The 22829-nt window shown below is 35.6% G+C and overlaps 1 protein-coding gene across 1 annotated transcript in view; it reads right to left on the reverse strand.

The window, feature by feature from the left end:
• The window catches only part of Smp_144930 (putative ikappab kinase complex-associated protein), a gene marked incomplete at both ends in the record, with an annotated part of 58513 nt that overhangs the window by 3981 nt on the left and 31703 nt on the right, over window positions 1-22829 (reverse strand). Inside the window, 5 exons of the mRNA XM_018797200.1 lie at window positions 5893-6100; window positions 7053-7115; window positions 8349-8410; window positions 12280-12526; window positions 21288-21385. Coding sequence (XP_018652265.1) covers window positions 5893-6100; window positions 7053-7115; window positions 8349-8410; window positions 12280-12526; window positions 21288-21385 — 678 coding nt within the window. The remainder of the gene's footprint in view (window positions 1-5892; window positions 6101-7052; window positions 7116-8348; window positions 8411-12279; window positions 12527-21287; window positions 21386-22829) is intronic.

Consider the following 22829-nt stretch of genomic DNA (forward strand, 5'->3'; position numbering starts at 1 on the left):
AACTGAGACTATTGATTTTGTGTGTCAACAATTGCATGAAAAACAAATCAATGTCGGAATTCCTGAGGTCAGTCTTAAAGAGTTACTTTTGAAATGTACAATGAATGTTCATTTTGTCTTTAATAATACATATTATAGACAAATTGATGGTATAGCGATGGGTTCACCTCTAGGTCCTATCCTAGCGGACTTTTTTCTTGCGAAACTAGAGAATGGAATAATAATAAATAAAATCTTACTGGCGAGTGATTGACCCAATTCTATTGATTGAGTTAGTTCATGTAATAGACCAACTTCTTCGTATTTACTACCCGGTTTTGAACTCCATCTCTTTGCTTCTTGTTTTCGTTTGGCTTTCATCGAACGTCTTTATCGGGAGAAAAACAGAATGAGCGTATACAGCTAACCACCATGAAAAGAAATTCATGAAACTTTCCTCAGTATGTATACATATATGCGCCATAAAATGGGTGTAGTGTTTACTTGTGTCATAAATATAATGTTTGAATTTCTTTGGGCTGTAAAAGCGGACAAAATTGAGACGTATGTATTTATGGTTAACAGATTACTGTCTACTCAGGTTTACAAAATGGTGTTAGTGGAGCAGTAAGTGGTTTAATAATTCAAGCAGTTAAGCTTCAACTAACGAGTAAATGGTTCGAACTCCGCTCTACTTAATTTGATTTTAGGTAGCCAGGTATTAACATTAGACCTCATATGTGCCTAAAAGTTTGACTCAAACCGGGATACAGGACCTCATACTTAGTAAACAAATGACAGGTGTGTTGTCTATTGAGAAAAGCCTATGCAGAGACATGATATTAATTTATAAAGTTATCAATCACTAGTCTCAGTATTGTACAAACATGCCAAACTGAAATGCTGAGTAAGAAGCTTAACTGTTCCAAACTTATGCTAACCCAAACAGGTCCAGTATTTTTTTCATCCTAGTATGAAACTCTTCATTCTTACTTATTTCTCCCTAGGTTTTTTTCCTGTACAGTCTCAAATACCGGCATTTTAAACTCTAGGTTTTAATTAACTGTTTAGACAGTTGAAAAATAATAAGGTTCCTGAGTAGTTATGACTTAATACATGATATTATTCATGGATGTCATTTGATGATGGAGTGTGAGCAAGAAAATATAAGTTAAAAGTTAAGTCACTTTCATAATAAGCTTTAATTTGACCCGTTAACTACGTTTATACGACTAACTATTCTTAAATTATTCTCAATCTATTAGTTACAGTCTCCTATACTCACAGCCACCTTTGACTTGATCTTGTATAATTAGTATTTTTCATTTTATGGTGTGATTTGATCTGGTCTGCTTTTATGTAGACTACGTATGTCTGAAATGCAATATTCATATAGTGGGAGCTGATTATTGTGTTTCGGACTTAACGGGGAGGGCAAAGCGAGAAAGTTTTGCACTGAGGACCAATGAGGATTGAGAGTTTTTTAAAGGCTACAAGTGCTGGTTGGTGTGTCAGGGACAAGTTCAAGGAGAGTGATATTCTGATCGGTGGTTATTTCATATCATATTAGATAGGGCCATAAGAAATGATACTAATGATGAAAAGTGAAGTAAGAATTATACTTATCAAGAGCATGTTTGTAACCAGAATAGTGTTGAAGATAGTTACATCATATTCATTATTTTTTTAAAATACCAAGGTGATTGATTCTGTAGAGACATAGTAACCTCGAAGTGATAGTTTGTCTGTCCATTTAAAGCTGAGCCAGTATAGTTGTTACCAAGGTAAATTAGTATTTTAAGCATGGAATATTTGTCAAAACACCAACTCTTAGTAAATAAAAAAAACTACATCGCTGTAATTCATTTGTTATTAAGGTGACAAATGAAAATAGAAAATATTAAGTATGGACTATTCCACAGTAAGATTTTATTCAATAGCTCCCATCCTAGTGTGTCGTTGATTGATTCATAAGTGGTTCTTACACTTGGTTCGTTGAAACAACAAAAACGTAGGAGATTAATCAGTACAGTGCACTACATCATTGAAGTGTAAAAATTAAGCTTACTTACCCGGATTTTTTCGACCCTGACGTTCGTAAACTCATTTGGCTCATTGAACTGGTTATACTATCTCCCGACATACTACTTGTATCTGAATTAACATCAGATTCAGAAAAGTTATCATCTGGAAGAGATTTTTTTTTAGAAAAGAACAGTATGAAATTTATCATTTATTAGTTTCTCTATAAGTGATCTATTCTTTCTAGTAACTACTGATATATGAATTGATTAATAGTTGAGTGGTGACTAATGCCGTGCTTATCTGGTCCTACTTTGTACTAGCTGAATCCTACGGATCGAGTTGCAATTTGGTTAGCTACTGGTTTAACTGACTCGACATCGCGTGCACTACACTTTGATATTAAGTGGTCGGATTTAGTTAGCTGGAAACCTTGCTAATTATCAATCATCAGTAAGGTGGACCTGAAATGAGGACTATTGTTGATAATCACGTTATGTATTTATAAAAACTAGTTAATTATAAAACCAAATGGTTATCTATGTAATATAAAAGCTTCGGTTAAATTGTACCTAATATTAAAACCTTATTCTTTTTAGACACTTGTCAAGTATTAAATTTGTCAAAGCTGTAATACCTTCGTTTCCCGTTATTGTTTTAGACTGTCTTTATTAATGACGTCACTGTTACTAAATGTATGACCGATAGTGGGACAACTTCCAGAAAGGATTTAACTTTCTTCCCCTACATTTATTAGCACGATAGAGTCATGACCGTTGCACACTCTGGTCATGCTTCAAGTAGAATACTCGGTTTGGTTCATTCCCAATCAAACACCGCTGGCCATTAAGTCGAGATACTACAAGTTTCTTATATAAATTGAATATAGAGTCCAATATATTTACTGCATTCTTTGTAGTATATTATATATACAGTTCACTGTCAGTTCTGGTTCTGATTTGGGAACGATTAAGTAAAAAAAAAATATTATGAGTCAGGGAATACTAGACAGAATAACAAGTTACAAAAAAAGGAAAGTTGTTTATTGTTCAATCTACACGAAAATCAATACATAAAGAGTGCTCAACTATATCATTAAAACGAATCACACAAGCTTGGTAACTAAGTGTACCGATTTAGTTTGTTTCAAAATCATGACTATTATTCTTTATTACGATGAAAAGGATTATTAAGTTAAAACATTAAAACTACAGTATGAGGATATAAAAAGATAAGTAAGTATAACTCGATCATTGGTACCGATTACAAAGTACGTACTTTTACATAAGCTACAAATTTAACATGGATGACCGTAAACAAAAAAGAAGAGCCAAATCAATATTTATTTACTTCATATTTGTAATTCACTCTAATTAGATGTTAATTAGTGCAAAACTCATGAAAATGATTCAACTTATGTTTCATGAAAGTGGTTTATTCAATAACTCTTTTGTTGTTGTTGTAATCCATTTAATACTTGTTGTTTAATTATTTAGTAAACTTGCAATGACTACCATTCTTTAAATTCATTTAGTATTGTTTGTTTGAATCTTCCCGTCGATGTGTTAGGACTGCAACTGGTCAGTCTCTAATTGGCATATGTGCATACTGTGCGTATTGCCTTGATATAGCCTTAATTCACAAGAATTGTAAGGAAAGATGGATAGTGACTAGCAGTGGAATCCAGTTTGATGCGCGTCTCGTCCTATTTGGGACTCGAACTCAGAACCTTTCTCTCCAAACGCCATCGCGTTATCCACTCGGCCACTGAGTCCTGATAGCCACTTGCTTGTGCGATGGGGTGAAGTTTAAATTCATTTAGTATTGTTTGTTTGAATCTTCCCATCGATTTGAAATAATTCTCTGTTAAATCTGAACAGTGACATAATTAGTACACGTACATGTGACTGGTATTTTACTCTACTCTAATTATAAATCAAGGAAGAACTATCATACTCATTTCTCACTGAGACGATGTAACACATAATGGTAGACAAGGGAGATAATTTCGTTCTGAATACCATAATAAACAAAACAGTCTGTATTTGACAGTGATGAGAACAAAGGGGAATCAATAACATTGATACAACATTTAAAGTCAATAATAAAAATGGGAGAAGCAGTTTAGTTAGGAAAAATACAACCAGAAAGAATCATTCCAGTTAAAGAAGTTACGTTCACTTTTATAAAGAAAGTAAAAAGTTACAACAGCCATGTTTGATAAAGTCTCTAGCCACTGTGTTGAACCATTTCTAAAACTCTAACCAAGGAGTCGTGAAGCACCAACAGAAGACAATTCCGTACAGCTTTCTTTCATACCACGACACCATGTCATACACTGATCACCACTCCGCCTTTTCCAATCAGTCCCATAGTCGTCAAATAATGCACGACATAGGATTCTATGGGACGACATTCGTAGTAAATGTCCAAGACACCGATGTCAATGTTGGTGACACAAATTGAATTATTATTGTTGTGCCCAAACACACAATTTCGAGCCTCTGAATTACTAGCGTGGTGTTGCCGCTGGATGTCAGCAATCCGTCGGAGACAAAGATGATCAAGCACAGAGAGTCGTCTAATATCCTCAACTCGGAGGGATCGAGTTTCAAAAGCATAGAGCAAAAGGGCTCTCATGAAGTACAGAATATATTGCTATAACGTCATAAATACATAAAGGCAAACATAAAATTGGTATATAGTAAGTAAACACAAACTTGAACAGTGTGAGCTAAAACCCATCGCCCATAACGTAGTGTTACGTACATTCACACGTGAAAAAAAGGTTTCGGATAAAACACCTAGGACTTGACTAGATTAGTCCATGAAGTTGTTAACTATTGTTGTATCCTGAAGAGAATTACGAATGGTAACTTTTGAGGACTATTTATTGGTCAATATAATATGTATATTTCCTATTGTAATTAACCGAATCATATTCGTTTCCTCTTATCACTAACTTTATTTTGACCTTTGAACTATTATCATACGATCCTTGAGTTATCATCAATTTATTGATTACTATTCACAGCCACATTCGGCTAAATATTGTACAAATGTTATTATCTATTTTATGGGTCGATATGGTTTGTTTGGTTGGTATATAACTCAGTATGTTTGAAATACAATGATTCATACCACTGAGGCTGTTATTGGTGTTTTGGGCTTAACTGGTTGGGCTAGGCAGATCGCAGGACCGGTTAGCACTCTAGTCTGCTCGTACGGGTTCTGTGTCACTGTTCCAATCGATAATTCGCTGCTCCCTGTTTGGCGGGTCTTATCGCGTCACACATTTACGAGGCATCCACTCGGCCACAAGATATAGCACTATTGATCCAATTCACAGCATCATGAAGTGTAGATTTCGTAGATAATGTCTGCTGGGATGATCAGTCATAACTGGTTGTTCTAAAGCTGGAGATTTTTAATATTCTACTATTTGTCTCAAGATTTTATCCGTTGCCTACTAGTGATCTATTTACATCTTTCATTGTGCGGATATAAGATGTGGAAACCTAAAATCAAAGCATATGTATACCAGATGTAACTTTGTTTTTTGTGACAGATACAAGTAGCACAACATATTTAAGACTGAACAAAATATCTCCAACTAATTAGAATTCAGTATATAAAATAAAGTATCATAAAATTGTCATAAGCAAAGATGGATGGTGGCTAGCAGTCAAATCCAAAACTCGCATTTCGTCCTATTTGGGACTCATCAGCTGGATATATGCCAATAAGAGACTGATCAATTGTAGTCCAAAACATCAGTGGGAAGATTCAAACAAACAATAAAAAATGAATTTATCATAAGATCGGTTTATTTACAAACATTTCATCCCTATACCCCCTCCCTCTAGTAAATCTAATCAAGCTAAGACTTACCAAAATACTCTCTATCACCATGCATCTGAACAAATCGTTGTGTTTCGGCCTGTTGTTTATGCATTTGACGTAGAGTAATTAATCGGTCGAATAATTTATCGTATGTATCAATGGATTTATGCAATCTTTCTTTCAAGATAGAATAATGTTCAATTAAAGAAGATTTAAGGATTTGGTTTAAAAATTCTTGTTTATTATACAATGATGCCTATACAACATACATGAAGAAAAAAAAGAGAGAATAGAGAAACTTTTACTGGTCGAATACGGAAACAGATATTTCAAATCTGATTGTCTACAAATAATTTTAAAGTCTGAGGGAAAATTAATGAACATGAATTCATGAATATTTTTCGTGTTTACTAACCAAAAGATGAACCTATTGTGAATTAATCTGCTTTATTCTAAGATTATGAAGTTTGGCCTTCAAAGTAGAGGGTATTTGTAGGTTACTAGTATTCGATCATAAGTACTTTTGAAGCATTGCTGCCGTATCGTGGAACGGCCAAGTGAGCAATATTACAGTCAGACACACAGTACAAGGTGAGGATGGCAGATCCGTTGGAGACAGTGAATTTTGATCAACTGAGGTGATTACAATGTGCATTACTTATGCATAACCACCGGCTACTTCAACGTGTGATGATGACTTGTGTAAGAGTAGTTTGAAAGAAAACTAAGGGTAGCTAAAACATGAAGTCATTGACTGTTGGACTCAGCCAAGCAGGTAGATCCAGATTAGTTGGTCAAGGTCCTCGCGATTATTGTAACCAACGGTTAGAGACGTTGGATGACACAGCTTAAAACCAATTCCAATGACCCAGATGCGTTTACTCTTAATACTCGAGTTTAAAATTTAGCCCATACTTTTTATCCTACCAATTCAATTTTTTGTTCTCAAACCATATTGTCTGTGGATAAACTTTCCTACGACGACTGATACTGTTGTTACTACTCTTAGTATTCTAGGATTTATCTTGATAATCTCATCTGACGATGTTAATATAGTGTGACAAATTGAACTGATTCATGTATACTATCAGGTTCTATGTTGTTTATGCCTGATATTTCTGTATTTTATAAAATAAAGTATACTGTTTTATACAACAAAATAAGTATTTTGTTAAAAACATGTTATTCAGTAAAATGTAAAGCATTACCAATCGATGAGCATCCATCCACAGGCAATCTTCACAAGCTGTTCTGATAGCCATTACAGGATCCTATAATGAATCATAGGACAAGAAAATAATAGAAACAGGATATATAATAAAAATTTTCAATAATAAAAAGTATTTTGTATCTACTATTGTTTTAGTACGCATAATGTGTAATAACACAATTGTCAAGACTTCATAAACTCATTGTTTGTTGAATTTTGGCTGTTTGTAATCTGAAAAGTTTTATTTGTTTAGAGGTCTGCACGATTATAGTAACCAACGGTTAGAGACGTTGAATGATATAGTTTAGAATTAACCCCAATGACTACTTATGTCGATAGACATAAGTAGCATACACAACAGAAGTACCTACCATGCATTCAGTGTTTAGAGAGTTTACAATTATGAGTAAAAATTCTTTTCTTTTATCATTTCAGAGTGAAAACGGCAATGTTAAACGTATGAGATGATCGCTTCTTTTTATGTAGATTGTACACAACTCCAAAATCAGTTAGCCTTTGGTTTAATTACCTGAGTTCATAGTAAATTCTCAAATGTATGAATTCATTAGTGATAGATTGAATAAAAGGTAATCTGATTAAGTAGGAATGATAAATTTGATAATGAATCTTACGTATGAATTTCTTATATTTGTGAGAGGACAATGATCTTCGTCTCATAACGCTATCTTTGCAGCTCTTCAGAGAATTCATTGATAAAGATTTTGTATGGGATAAATTTTCTATAAAACTATTTATGGCTATGAGAAATATTTAATAAGAAACGCTCAAATAAATGACGTAATTCAGTGATATTTCTAAAAAATTAAGAAGGGAGATCTAATAATTGGCATTGAAAAGCTGATAAACTACCAAAGACCAATAAACTTCAACAGATTTCATGACTTCTGTTGTGAAATATTTTTGATTTACACAGGTTATTTGTTTTATTTAAACACGTAAATATTGGTAAAATGAGGCACCGAATACATATACACCACACTTCATCATACAATTTGTGTGAGGACTTGGATACTGCCCGAGCGCTCAAACTGAAGCAGGTGGTTTTCTTAGAGGACCACTCCCCATACAGATTGAAAAATAACTTCAAAATTATGGTTATTCTAAAGTGACCATTGCTTTGTTCCTATATGACAAGAGTGAAACTTCCGCATACTCGTCGTTTACACAGTGTGGTTTTTGATTATTCTAACAGTCATATGTAGACTGGTAACATGTGATCTATCTTTTTTTTCATAACAGAAACAGTTATTCATCAAAAAATAATCTTCCCTACCTCTAAAAAGTCAACATAGATTTGAATAGCTTCTTGATGACGTCGAAGATCTTTCAGTCGAGCTTTAGACAGAAAAACATGGAAATTAAACTGTAAATAACTATGATCAATAATAATGTAAAAACAAATGTACATTGTTAATTTGTAAACACTTAATAATAAATTTATTTTGAAAAAATACACAACATTAATATGTTTGAAGTGTACTTAATGTGTGTTTGTGTATTGTTTGATTCAGTTATATTCACAGTTATATAATATACCCTTATGGGCCAGGGTAATTTTGTACTGGTTTTTAGAAGAACCAGACACCATCCAGACTTTCACGCGGCAACCAAAACAGTACAGCTCAATCCCGTTTAAGAGGAGAGCCAGACACTGCCCAGGTTTAACCCAAGCAGTACAGCTCAATACCATAGGAGAACCAGACAAACTTCAACGCTACAATCCGAACAGTACAGCTCAATCCTGTGGCACAACCACACAGGTACCAAGCACCCTGGTGGACCAGTATTGTTTGATTGCACAATACAAATAACTTTATAGATGATCAGAAATAAATTGGATACAATAGTGATAATAATAATAATCCTTCGTTCAATATATACTGTATGTTTGGCTAAAGTAAAGAATTTCAATTAGACAGTAAAACAAAACTGCACCAAAACTTGTATTTTATGGGGACCTAACTTGTGAATATTCAAAAATATATACATAAAAAGTTATTGAGTAGTGATTGACTGACATTTATATTCCTCCTAAAATAAGCACGATCAATGAATTTTATCGACTGAGATAGTTGGGACATGTATTACGTATGCCCATCCATAAACTATCTCGATACTCAGTGATGGCTGATGTGGTAGGTTGGTAGAAAGCTTCGGTCAAGTCAAAACATATCATCAGTCCACGAAGACACTAACGATTGAACTGATCCGTATAAATAAGTGCAAACTATCCGGTTAGAATTCATTAGATTATCATAACCATTGGTTAAAGACTTTAAGTAACATGGCTCAAAATCGTTCGGAATAGCTCAGGTGCACACACTTTATCTTTTTGTAGATCTTCAACTTCTAAACCCCTAACAGCTTTTATTTTTTATTATTTCACTAATTTATATTTTTTCGAACTGTATCTTCAATGCTTAATGTTTACTATTACCATTGATACTACTACTACCTCTACTATTCTGAGATTTGCCCTAAAAATTCCATCTCGTACTAATGGGGTATAGCAATTTAAATCGAAGCACATATGTGCCGGGTTCCATTTTTCATTTGACTGACTGAATAAAACTAGATTGGCTTCTATTGTGGTGTGTGCTACTGATGCCTTCGTACAGCTGAGTCAGTTCTAACTCTCGAAATGCTCTCAAGTGGCCACATGCATACAACCACTACCAAGCAAGTCCTACTTACTGCTTTTTCGTCGCGGGGGTGTTGTTTAAGGGATTGAGAGAACGAAAAGAGAATGTCCGGCGCTTTAACCGAGTTGGTGGACACGAAGGGTCCACTTATGGGAGTTGGAAGATGCTGATTCCAATGCTTCACAGGGGCTCAAGTATTCTGAGGGGACAAAAGGCGTATGAATTTATTGTTGGTCACTGGCTGCCATGAGACTGCATCTCCTTACGTTGCTCCATTGCCTTGTGGATTAGACTTTCAGGTCAAAGGGTTGGGGTGTGGCCTCCTAGAGAAACCATCTGCTTCGGTCTGGGTACCCAGGTAGTATTCCAGCCCTCACATAAATCGATTGATTTATGTGGCACATATCTATTTGGTGCCTCCTTGTACCAATGTTTATGTGTTTAAATAAAGAAATAGTCGATAGATATAAACAGTATGTATCATCGATCGAAAGTGAAATACCTGGCGGCAGAAGATTAAGATCGAAGAGAAGAGAGTGATTGGTGTGGAAAAAAAGGATTCACTGCATGGTCCTCCGATTTTAGTAAGAGATTCTGTAATTTTGTGTTGAAATACATGTGGTTGTCCCCACTTGTGTTTTCGTTCACTACATTAAGACATCTTTTCTCACTACCAAATCTATATGATGCATGAATCCTATGATAATCACCTCTTATTTCTCCAACAAAAAAACAGAGAAGTAAAATATACGAGCCACTGTGGTGGTACTTTATGAACCTTTTAGTAATTTGACTTACAATAGGTTGTAAATATTTTAAAACGCATGTAGGTATATGCGATTGATAGACACTAGTTTAGTTAACTAAAACGAATCTAGAACAGGAAAATTCCTGACAATGAATGCAAGTTTGGGATAATAATGGTAAAGAGGTTTGAGCACGTCATTGTCATGAGTCAAACGCGGGACCTTTAGGTTTCACGACGAACACTATCGAAATTAGCACTATTCAATCGTTGACATTTCTAACTCCAATCAATTTGAGATATGATCAAATACAATCAATGATCAACTTTATATAATTCTTAAAATAGGTGAACTTTATAAATTTACCAATCAAACATGTTGGACAACTATAATTATGAATATTTATGTATAAAAAACAAGATAGATTAATGGGCTTATTCGAAATGATATATTTTATCTTATCAACTAATTAATTATTTAATCAGTCACATGAAGACTGTAATTCACATGTGACCTGTATCAAAATGAAAAACAAGTGTATAATAAAGTACAGGAATTCGACTGCATTGATGATGTTAAAGACGATAGTGTATTTGATGTTATGCACAGAAATGCAAGTCAGTGAGAAAAGATTGTACAACGTTTAATACACTAGCATTGATAAGATTAGTTCATCCAAATTTAAACTATTCTAAGAAAGGTAACTAGTAGAATTATTTCCTTCAAATTCGTATTCGATAAATACTCAGATTGATTTCACGTTCTATGTCATAGTGGAATTGTTGATTACTAATCTGAATATTGAGAGTCAGATTAGTATCCGACTCTATTTCCTAAATTTTAGGGAGCCGAGTAGAAGTGTGGTATATGCTACTTATGTTTACAGATATGAGTAGTATGTAAGAGTATTCGGATGTAGAATGTCTCCTAACATAAGATGGAATTGAAGAGAACAGAAAGGGGACCAGAGAGAAATAGAAATAACGACTAAATTGGAAGAACTATGAAGTATGCAAAGGAAACCTAAAGGAATATGTGCAAAGAATGTATTTAATGTATAATTTTCATATTTTATGAAAGCACGTAGAGTTTCATATGAAACAATAAATCAGTTTTCTTCACATGACTTTTCATTCACTATAGAAATATTACTAGCTCTTGAACTCACACACACAAACACGTGAAAATGTGGTACAAACATGAGTACGTAGATAAGTACAAGATGAACGTCAGTCGGCTGTACTCAACCCGGAGTCTTGAACAAATGTGAATTAGCCCAAGTTGTCATACCATCTTAGCACAAGAAGGTAAAATTAATCAGATGGATACGAAAGGGATTGAAAAAATACAAAGACGATGATAAAAAAGGTTAGAGATTGAGGATATGGTTCAAGAAGAAGGAATGAGAAAAGATCTATGTGAAGAAATACTGGAATTGAAGGTCTAGAGAAGGATAAAGAATGAATGCATCACTGTCACTATGACGAATTCTGAGTCATGTCACTTAACATCCTCAAACTAATGAACGCATTTATCATGATGACTCCAAGCAGGTGATGTGAACCAAATTACATAGCCCAGTCGGTCAGACAGTGATTCCATGAAATGATATTACATACTGGTTTTCTTCCAACCTACTATAACATCGGCGTCAAAATAAGCGTTGGATGGGCATACATAACACATGCTTCAACCACCTCAATCAAAGATCTACAACCTAATCAACCGACGTGGTACCCGGTTTACAATAAATTAAAGAAAAAATGTATGAAATAAATTGAAACGAGTAATACTGATGATAGTAATGGTAAATCACCTGCTAACTTTTGTGCTTGAGTACGTATCTCTGTATTACTTAAATAGTGATCAGTAGATAAATCGGTATTATTTTTATCATTCAAAAGTCGACTGTTCGCAGCGGCAATACACCATAGTTGGGTGTTAGTTGCAGATAAGAACGTCTTTGCAGCTAAACCGTAAAATCCACCTTTCATGTAAATCTGACCAGCATAAATTAAATTTTGTGAAGTAATTAAATAATCTGCCCATAACTGACAAATAATCTATAATATTGGATACAAAAAAAGGAATAAGTGAGAAAATATGTTAAATCAGACCAATGAAGTTACCTAAAATCTGATGGTGAAACCAACATGAAATATAAAAAGTCAACAGTGGAACAAGTAATCTCGAATAATGATCAACGTATAAAATCTGTTATTTTAAACCTCCATTAATTATACTACTTCACACGCAAAAATCAATAGGGAGATGAAATTGTTAAGTTCTGTAAGATTAGCCATTTCTGAATCCTACATTAGAATGAAACAGCTGTTCAGTGCGTCTAGGATTTGAACGTTTATTTAATTGAGGTCAATTCGTAATGTGAACTATGAGATATTTATGATCTATGTACTATGAAAACCTAAGTATTTAACATAGTATATAATATATACACACCTATGAAAAGGTACTAAATAGAATAAAGTCATCTTCTGGTCGTTTGTTCGAACATCACGCATCTAATGAATTTCACGTCAAATCTTCACTTGTATTAACTCATGTGAATAGATATGAATGAGAATTTAACTGTAGAAATATAAAGTTGAAAATTTTTTAAAAGCATGTCATTCGTATTTATCGGTAATTGATAACCATACAGAAACAAACTCAGTAGGTGAGCAGCCACTGAAGAGAGAGAGAACTAACTACAACGTTAAAAATCTACGTTGACCGAAGAACAAATAGTTTGACGGAGAGTTGCTTTCAAACTTAAAACTTGATATTCTTCAGTATACACTCTTATACACTCTTATAGACGTTAAAACTATTGTAAATGAGTGGTCACTAGCTTCCAAACAGTTAATAATCTTTGTATAGGTATGCATCCCCCTAAGCTGATAGCATTAGAAGGCCAAAGAAAGAACTGAATTCAATATCTTATTCTTTGGATTATCGATTGTATAGTTAATATGTTTTCAAGTAAAATTCACTTTTAGTTTTTGACTAAATGTAAATGATTTAAGGTATAGACTAAATAGAATTGTCTTTATCAAAAAAAACCCTTCTAACTTGTACAATGATAAGCGACATTATCAAAAACACTGGATAAAAGAATATTAAATTGAAAAAGTATGAACCTTTCTTTAATAAATATGTAATACCTCATGGAGCCAGTCACTAGTGAGCATATGATCATTATTAGAAGGGGGGTTTGTGAATATCTCAGTAATTTTATATAGCTGAAATCCTGAGTCTCCTGAGATTCAAACACAGGCCCTATCAGTCTCTCCACAAACCCCTCTTCTAATAATGATTATATGCGCACTAGTGACTGGCTCCATGAGGTATTTCCTGGAGTTCTAGTGAGAAGCAGTAACCAGTAGAGTTCAACCAGGTCTATTGTGAAATATCAACTCATTGGAGGCATTGATGAATGGTTAGAAGGGTTTTTTTTGATAAAGACAATTCTATTTAGTCTATACCTTAAATCATTTACATTTAGTCAAAAACTAAAAGTGAATTTGAGACTAATAAGTCCTGGGTTCGAATCTCGCGAGGCGGGATCGTGGATGCTCACTGCCACTGAGGAGTCCCACAATAGGACGAAACAGCCGTCTAGTGCTCCCAGGTTTTCCATGGTGGTCTAGCTTCAATTGACCCCAAATGCCCTGGTACGGCCGAGAGTGGGGAGAGTCCGCTCTCCCTCTCGAAATGCTCTCACATGGCCAGCGAATATATAGCCTCTGCCAGGGAAGTCCTACTCATTGCCTTCTCGTAGCGGGGGTGTTGTTTACGAAATTGAGAGGACGAAGAGCGAATGTCCGGCGCTTTAACCGGGTTGGTGGACAAGGCGCATCCACCTAGGGGAGTTGGAAAACCCTGATTCCAAACCAATGGTGCACATGGGCTCCAGTATCCTGAGGGAACAAATGGCGTACGAATCAATCGTTGATCACCGGCTACCATGGGACTGCATCTCCTTACGATGCTCCACTGCCTTGTGGACTAGACCTACAGGTCAAAGGCTCCGGGTGTGGGCCCCTAAGAAAACCACCTGCTTCAGTTCGGGCACCTGGGCAGTATCACAGCCCTCAAGCAAATCGAATGAGATTTGTATGGCGCATATGTATCTGGTGCTTCCTTGTACCAATATTTATGTGTTTAAATAAATTTTAAATAAATATATAAAATTACTAAGATCTTCACAAACTCCCCTTCTAATAAATATATAATACATATGTCACGCTATTTTGATTGTTTAGAACTTACAAATCAATATTTTCAGAACACTACATTAAAAATTTAATGATTTATAAGAAAAATAAAATCAAAATGTACATATCCGCTATGAGTTGTGTTTTTGTTTTACTATGTAAATTATTTATTGACTGAAATAACAGTTTAAAAGTAAATTTCTAGACTATTGAATTATGGAATGTGAAAATTATCAGTATACACAAATATGACTAGATTAGATTAAATTAGATAGTTCTGTTATTCAATATAATCATTAGTGATGAAAACGAAAAACCCGCATGACAACTAGAGGAAGATTATAATATTGAACAGTAATTCATTATGTTTTATTTTTGACTGCGAAACATAAAATAGCTTATAGGTGGATTGAAAGTATTTTTCTAATGTGAGACAACTATCAAGTGAGCAATGTTAAAATATGGTACAAAGTACTATGTAAAATAAGGAATACAAATGATCAGTCAGTTAGTTACAATGTAGAATCTGGCACGTATATACACCGGTTTAAGTTGTCATAACCCATCAACATAGAGAGATGAATTTGTCAAGCCAGATCCCGGAATAGTAGAGATAGTAAGTATCAGTGGTAATAGAAAAGATAAGGGATCGAAGATAAGATTCAAGAAGAAGATATAAATTAGTGAAGTAAAAACATGAATTCAGAACCTTACAATTTAGGAGGAGACAAAGAATGGATGCATCTGCATCATTGTCAACGACTATGAGCCATGTCACTTAAAGTCCCTAACCACTGTTTACGATAAACACGCGGACCGCACCGGGTAATGTATACACATTGACATGGTTAGGTACTGTTATATCCCCTGATGAATTATGAATGGTAACTCTAAGGACTATTTATCGACCAATGTATTATGCCTATTTCCTATTGTACAATTGTTACGTAACTAAACTATCCATATTCGTGTTTCTCTTATCATTAGCTTTATTTTGATCTTTGATTTATTATCATACGATTCTTGAGTTATAATCAGTTTATTGATTACTTTGGTTTGTATAAAAACTCAGTATGTTTGTAAATAATGATTCACATTGCCGAGGCTGTTATTTGTGTTCTGGACTTAACTGGCTGGGCTAGGCAGATAGGAAGGACCGAACAGCACCCAAGACTGCTCGTACGATTTCAAGCATCATTCGCGTCCGATCAATAAATTCACTACCTCTCCAATCGCACGTCCATATATATTACGAGATCATACGTTATAACAGGTACCAAAGTCAATGACTTCATGGACTGATGCCCTGTTTTAGTTTGGCTACTCCTAGTTTTTTTCCAGTCTACTCTTACCCCAGAAAACATCACCCGTCGAGGTAGGCGGTGATCGGGCACATGTCCTAACCACCTCGGCTAATGAAGATTTACTACCCCGTCAGCCACTGCTTTCTCTCAGTGGCAGTGCTGTATACAAAACTGAGACGATGAAAAGCGAATGTCCGGCGCTTTAATCGGGTTAGTGGAAATGGAGGGTTCACCTGGCAAAGTTGGAACCAAACCAATGATGCACATGGGCTCCAGTATCCTGAAGGAACAAAAGGCGTATGAACCTATTGTTGGTCACCGACTACGATGGAACTGCATCTCCTGATGTTGTTCCACTGCCTTGCGGATCAGACCTTTAGGTCAAAGGCTCCCGGTGTGACCCCTTGAGAAAACCACCTCCTTCAATCTGGGCACTTGGGTAGTATCACAGCCCACACACAAATTAAATGAAGCTTTTTGTGTGGCGCTATGTATTCGATGCCCCTTTGTACAAATATTTACGTGTTCAAATAATAATGATACCTCATCAATCGACTTAACATGCTTACCTCGTACTCTATTACTAACCCAAGTATTACTTACTCCATGGTCTCAAAATACACGAGCAATGCTCCGCAGACACCTACAATCGAATATCTGCAGTCAATAAATATCCTTTACTATTAATGACTGTTTCACATTTATAAAGTAGAACGGAGTGAACTGCCGTGAAGTAAACTCGCCTTTAGGTCAGAAGACGGATATTTCGCCTACTTGACAAGTGACGAAAGTTGGCAGAAGCTAACCAAGCCTTTTGAATCGTGAATATAAACGATATACATATTAATATCATTTCCTACATTGACTGACTGATAGAATAAATTTTGGGTGGATTTTGCGAACAAGAAAGTGATTTTTATAGGGTAACAATATAACCACTGGAAATCAAGGATTATTATACAGCTGATTTACTTTTACGATTAATTCATTACTGATCATCAATATCATGTATATCTAATACTTTTTAGTACTGACTCATGGTCAAACTGAAACTTGATCAACACGAAGGACTTGACATACATAACATTGGTCACTACTTAGTGATCAATAAGTTACAAATAAATTTCGGTTCTAAAAGAGATCAGTAGAGGTCCGAATAGACCAGTATCAACGTCTCTCACTGTGAAGCTTGGTGACAGGAATTGAAACCACTTGGGAGCACCAGTTTCTTCGAGTATACAGGTACAATTCGCTGAAGAGTCCCGAAAAGTATGAAACCTGAAACCAAGGTTTCCTATCGGCTATCTGCAATCACCGTTGCTCACGATTCATATTTGTTTGAAATATCCAGTGGGCACTCACGAGTTAAGACTGAATAGAAAACAACAGTAGGTCAACGAAGTAGTAACTTTCCCATTCTAGTTGAATCTACAAAAACTGACAACTTTTCACCAGAACTCCAAAGTGTCCTTATTGTTTCAGAGGTTCTGTCGAGAGTGTCCACTTATAATGGAAACTACGAAACTCAAACTATTGTAAGTGAAAATAATTGATAAAGATACACACTCAAATGCTACCGCTGGTCACTAATGCAATGATGTAGCTTAAGATTGATGTACTGCAACAAATCACGTCCTTGAATTACTTGAGTATTTGATGAAGTTCTTATCGAATAATATTTTAGCTATGGAAAGAGACTATGATACTAGTAAACAGTATGTATGTAAATCAAAGAACGATTAAATTATTTGTTTCCCTCTAAAAATATTCCTTTTTCTAATCAAAAACTATAGTCGGGTAGCTTAATATAAAAGGATTGTGACTGGTAACAAATTTAGAACGCATGTTTCATCCTGTATGAAATACATCGGTTAGATGAACAGCCTTCCTTCGAGATATTGACAAGCTCAATCAATTCAAGATAACTCTCAACAACAGGTTCCAAGCTCTACAGGATCTACTGAAAGAACAACTGGAAAGGGATAAAAAAAACACTACCTTTAACGTGTCAGGAGGTTCTTGGTCCTAAGAAGCATCATCACAAGGAATGGATCTCTATGGGAACCCTGGACAAAATTCAAGAAAGGAAGAACAAGAAACTAGCAATTAACAACAGCCGAACACGAGCAGAGAAAGTCAAAGCACAAGCAGACTACGCAGAAGCAAACAGGGAAGTGAAGAAAAGCATTAAAGCCGACAAGCAGAAATACATGAGAGAACTAGCAACGACGGCGGAAAAAGCTACAAGAGAAGGGAATATGAGACAACTATATGATACAACGAAGAAATTGGCAGGGAGATATAGCAAACCAGAGAGACCAGTCAAGGACAAAGAAGGAAAGACAATCACTGAGATTCAAGAACAGAGGAAAAGATGGGCAGAATACTTCGAGGAACTGCTGAACAGACCAACCCCATTGAATCCACGGAACATCGAAGCAGCACACACTGACCTTCCTATAAATGTCACTCCACCAACGATCGAAGAAGTCAAGATGGCCATCAGACAAATCAAAAGTGGGAAGGCGGCAGGACCTGACAATATACCAGCAGAAGCACTGAAGTCAGACATTGAAATAACTGCAAACATGCTTCACCTTCTATTCAAGAAGATTTGGGAAGAGGAACAAGTGCCAATGGACTGGAAAGAAGGATATCTCATCAAGATACCAAAGAAAGGAGATCTGAGCAAATGTGAGAATTACGGAGGCATCAGTTTGTTATCAGTACCAGGAAAAGTTTTCAACAGAGTGCTGCTGAATCGGATGAAAGACGCAGTAGACGCCGAACTTAGGGATCATCAGGCTGGATTCCGTAAGGATAGGTCGTGCACAGACCAGATTGCGACACTACGGATCATCGTAGAACAATCAGTTGAGTGGAACTCATCACTATACGTCAACTTCATCGACTATGAGAAGGCGTTTGACAGCGTGGACAGGAGAACATTATGGAAACTTCTTCGACACTATGGAGTTCCTGAAAAGATTGTCAACATTATCCAAAACTCATACGATGGACTACAGTGCAAAGTCGTGCATGGAGGACAGCTGACAGATGCATTTCCAGTAAGGACCGGAGTCAGACAAGGCTGTCTACTCTCCCCATTCCTCTTCCTTCTAGTGATTGACTGGATTATGAAGAATTCGACATCTGAAGGGAAATACGGAATACAATGAACAGCTCAGAATCAATTAGATGATTTGGACTTCGCAGATGACCTAGCCCTCCTCTCTCATACACACGAACAAATGCAGATGAAGACAACAAATGTAGCAGCAGCCTCTGCATCGATAGGCCTCCACATTCACAAAGGAAAAAGCGAGATTCTCAAATGCAACACGGAGAACACCGATCCAATCATACTTGATGGCGAAACTCTGGAAGAGGTGGAAACATTCACGTACCTGGGAAGCATCGTTGATAAACAAGGGGGATCGGATGCAGATGTAAAGGCGAGGATTGGCAAAGCAAGGGCAGCATTTCTACAGTTGAAGAACATATGGAACTCAAAACAACTCTCAACCAATTTCAAGGTCAGAATCTTTAATACAAACGTAAAGACAGTCCTACTATATGGAGCTGAAACGTGGAGAACTACTACGACCATCATCACGAAGGTACAAGTATTTATAAACAGTTATCTACGCAAAATACTCAACATCCATTGGCCGGATACTATCAGCAACAGCGTTTTATGGGAGAGGACAAACCAGCTTCCAGCTGAAGAGGAAATTAGGAAAAGACGTTGGAAGTGGATCGGACATACATTAAGGAAATCACCAATGTACATCACGAGGCAAGCCCTGAATTGGAATCCGTAAGGGAAGCGGAAAAGAGGAAGGCCAAAGAACACACTACGCCGGGAAATAGAAGCCGATATGAAAAGGATGAATGTTAACTGGAAAGAACTGGAAAGGAAGGCTCAGGACAGAGTTGGATGGAGAATGCTGGTTAGCGGCCTATGCTCCTCGACGAGGGGTAACAGGCGTAAGTAAGTAAGTAAGATGAACCTGCAAACCAGTAAACTTTACTTAAGATGCCGACACGCTTTCCAGTTGGCTACAGAGCTTAGATAGCCACTAATTTGTGTCACCGGTATGGAAAGCATTTTAAAAGCATAACATGCATTCATTAAATGGTTTACATGTTGTTAATTCGTAATTTAAATGGCCATGGAACAAACGAGTGTTTACAGTTCAATTATTTACTTATATTGATTACAGTATAATTATGTACACGAAGATTGTTAAAAATCACATTTTTACTTTAAAAAACTCAAAAGTAAGTCGTAACAACACTAACAGATATATTCAAACTTTGTTTCCATTAGCCATGATTAACTCAATTACTAAGTGGACTCTAATCTACAACTTTGGTTACTTAAAATTTCAGTTCAATTAGATAAATATTTGTTTCGGTATAAAATAACTATTAGACTTTATGATCAATGTGAATTGGAGAAGAGATATTGTACGATAGGAACGAAAAAGAAACAAAACAAAAAATGGTTAAGTCATAAACACATAATCTCGATAGTTTATATATCAGTATCTTTGATAATTGCAAGGTTGAGCGTGTAGTGTCGTGCTTCGTTAATCGTTCACTTCGATAACCGTTATAATTCTAATATTAACGGTGCGTAAAATCAGAAGACAAAGGAAAGCAGCAACTACAGTTTATTGTCGAATAACTCAGGTCAGAAAGCTAACAACACCTGAGCGAATATCAACGAGCGAGTGAACAGGCGAACAAGCGAACGAATAGCAAACAAATACATAGGCTATAAATGTTCGAAAAATCTCAAGATTAAAAAAAGGGAACTTATGATTACGTTTTACAGAAGTATAGTAAACAAACTTTTTTTCCATCATTGATCGACGACTGGAATGTACTCAGTCATCTAGTATATAAATTTGTCGTACATAACTTTTCAACGCAAATTAGACGGAGTGGAGGGTATGAATCCGTAAATAATAAGTTGTGGATAAGCACAATTGAAACTCCGTCTGTAGCTCCTCCGGAGGCTACTGCCGGTCCCAAGCCCGGTAAGTAAGTAAGCATAATTGAGGATTTTCACTTTGAGGTAAAACAGCTATATCCAGTGTGCTTTGTGTTTTTCAACAAATTTCAGGCTGTGATGTAAACTATAAAAATCTAATCATTCAAACATTTTAAATTGCTAAATATCTTAAATTTAAATGAATAGTATTGATAACTGTTAAAATATACCGCTTTACCGAGAGAGTTACTGAAAGTTTAACAAAACAACAAATCAGAATATTCATAGAAATAAAAGATACCTTGAATTCTTCAGAATTTTGAGGTATTACTTCAATCACTTGTGCATATAAATTATATGCTTTCACATAGGATAATAATTCTGCTTTGTGTTTAGGACCTAAAATACATTGTTTCAGATAAAAAATAATATAAAAGGCATTGAATATTTTTTCTTCCCTTATATTCATGAGGTTTTTAAACGAAAAAGATACAGTGCTGAAAAGAATTTAGTGGAAAGACAAAATTTTAGTCGAATGTTAAAAGTTTAACTGCCGATGGTTATTCCACACCATCAAGGAAAACTTTAAACTTAGATGAAATAAATTTTGGATGTCTTCGAAGATAGAAAAAAGTTCTAGCTACTAACAAAATGATTTCGTACTCGACTTTATGCTGTTTGTGATCGTTAGTGATATTACAACATAAATATCCCAAACAGAAGAAAATTGAAGTCTTTGAACATAGGGTTTTATGGTTGAAAGTCGAATCGTTGGACTACAGATTGGTTATTTAGTCAATAACGGTGATATCCTAATGAAGACGTAAAAACAGGTAACTCCCAGGAACTATTAATCGACTATTGTTCTATATGTATTCTAATTGCATAACTACTGAGTAATTAAATTATGTATGTCAATATTTACGTTATTATAAGCTTCATTTCGACCCATCGATTATTATTATACGATTAACTGATCCTAAATTACACTCAGTTTATTGATTACTGTCTGCCACATTTGCAGTCAGATTTGACTTGATTTTGTACAAATATCATAATCTATTTTATGGTGACATACGGTCTATCTATCTTGTATATAAACCGAGTAAGCATGAAATAAATGGTTCACACAGCAGAAGCTGTAATTGGTGTTCTGGACTCAATTAGAAGGGCTATGCGAACAAGGGACCAATAAGGACGCTAGACTGCTCATACCAGTTGAACGTCATTGATTGGCACAGAGTTAAGATCGGACAAGTCGTATTGCGATTGGTGAATAAATCACGTGATAAAAGTCGGGCATAAGATCATAACGAATTGGCGACGGGGATTTTGGCCAAAAAATAATACAACAATTGGTGAAGTGATTTTGGAAATAAAGAAGCTATAATAATTGCCGGTGATTTTCGGAGTTAATATTATTCTTAGCAAAAAGATGGCAATTTCTCCAGAACAGTTGCAGTTAATATTACAGCAGCAGCAGATGTTAGCTTATCACCAACAACTGCTGGAAGCACTTTTAGGGAAACTGCCTATTCAACAAGATATTCCGGAACATAAAGGTATAGAGTCATATCTCAATCCAATTCCAGAATTCATTTTTGATGCAGACAGTGGTCACACTTTTGAGGCATGGTTCGGCAGAATAGAAGATACTTTCCGAGTGGAATTCGCTGCTATGGGTGATGCAAAGAAAGTCCGGTTGCTGTTACAGAAGCTTGGTCCTAACGAACATCAAAAGTATGAAGACCATATTCTGCCTAGATATCCACGAGAAGTTTACTTCGATGAAACTGTCAACATTTTAAATAAAATGTCCTGTGAACAAATGTCTTTATTTCGT

Source organism: Schistosoma mansoni, chromosome 4, assembly GCF_000237925.1.
Source record: "Schistosoma mansoni strain Puerto Rico chromosome 4, complete genome".
In the NCBI taxonomy this organism is placed as follows: Eukaryota; Metazoa; Platyhelminthes; class Trematoda; order Strigeidida; family Schistosomatidae; genus Schistosoma; species Schistosoma mansoni.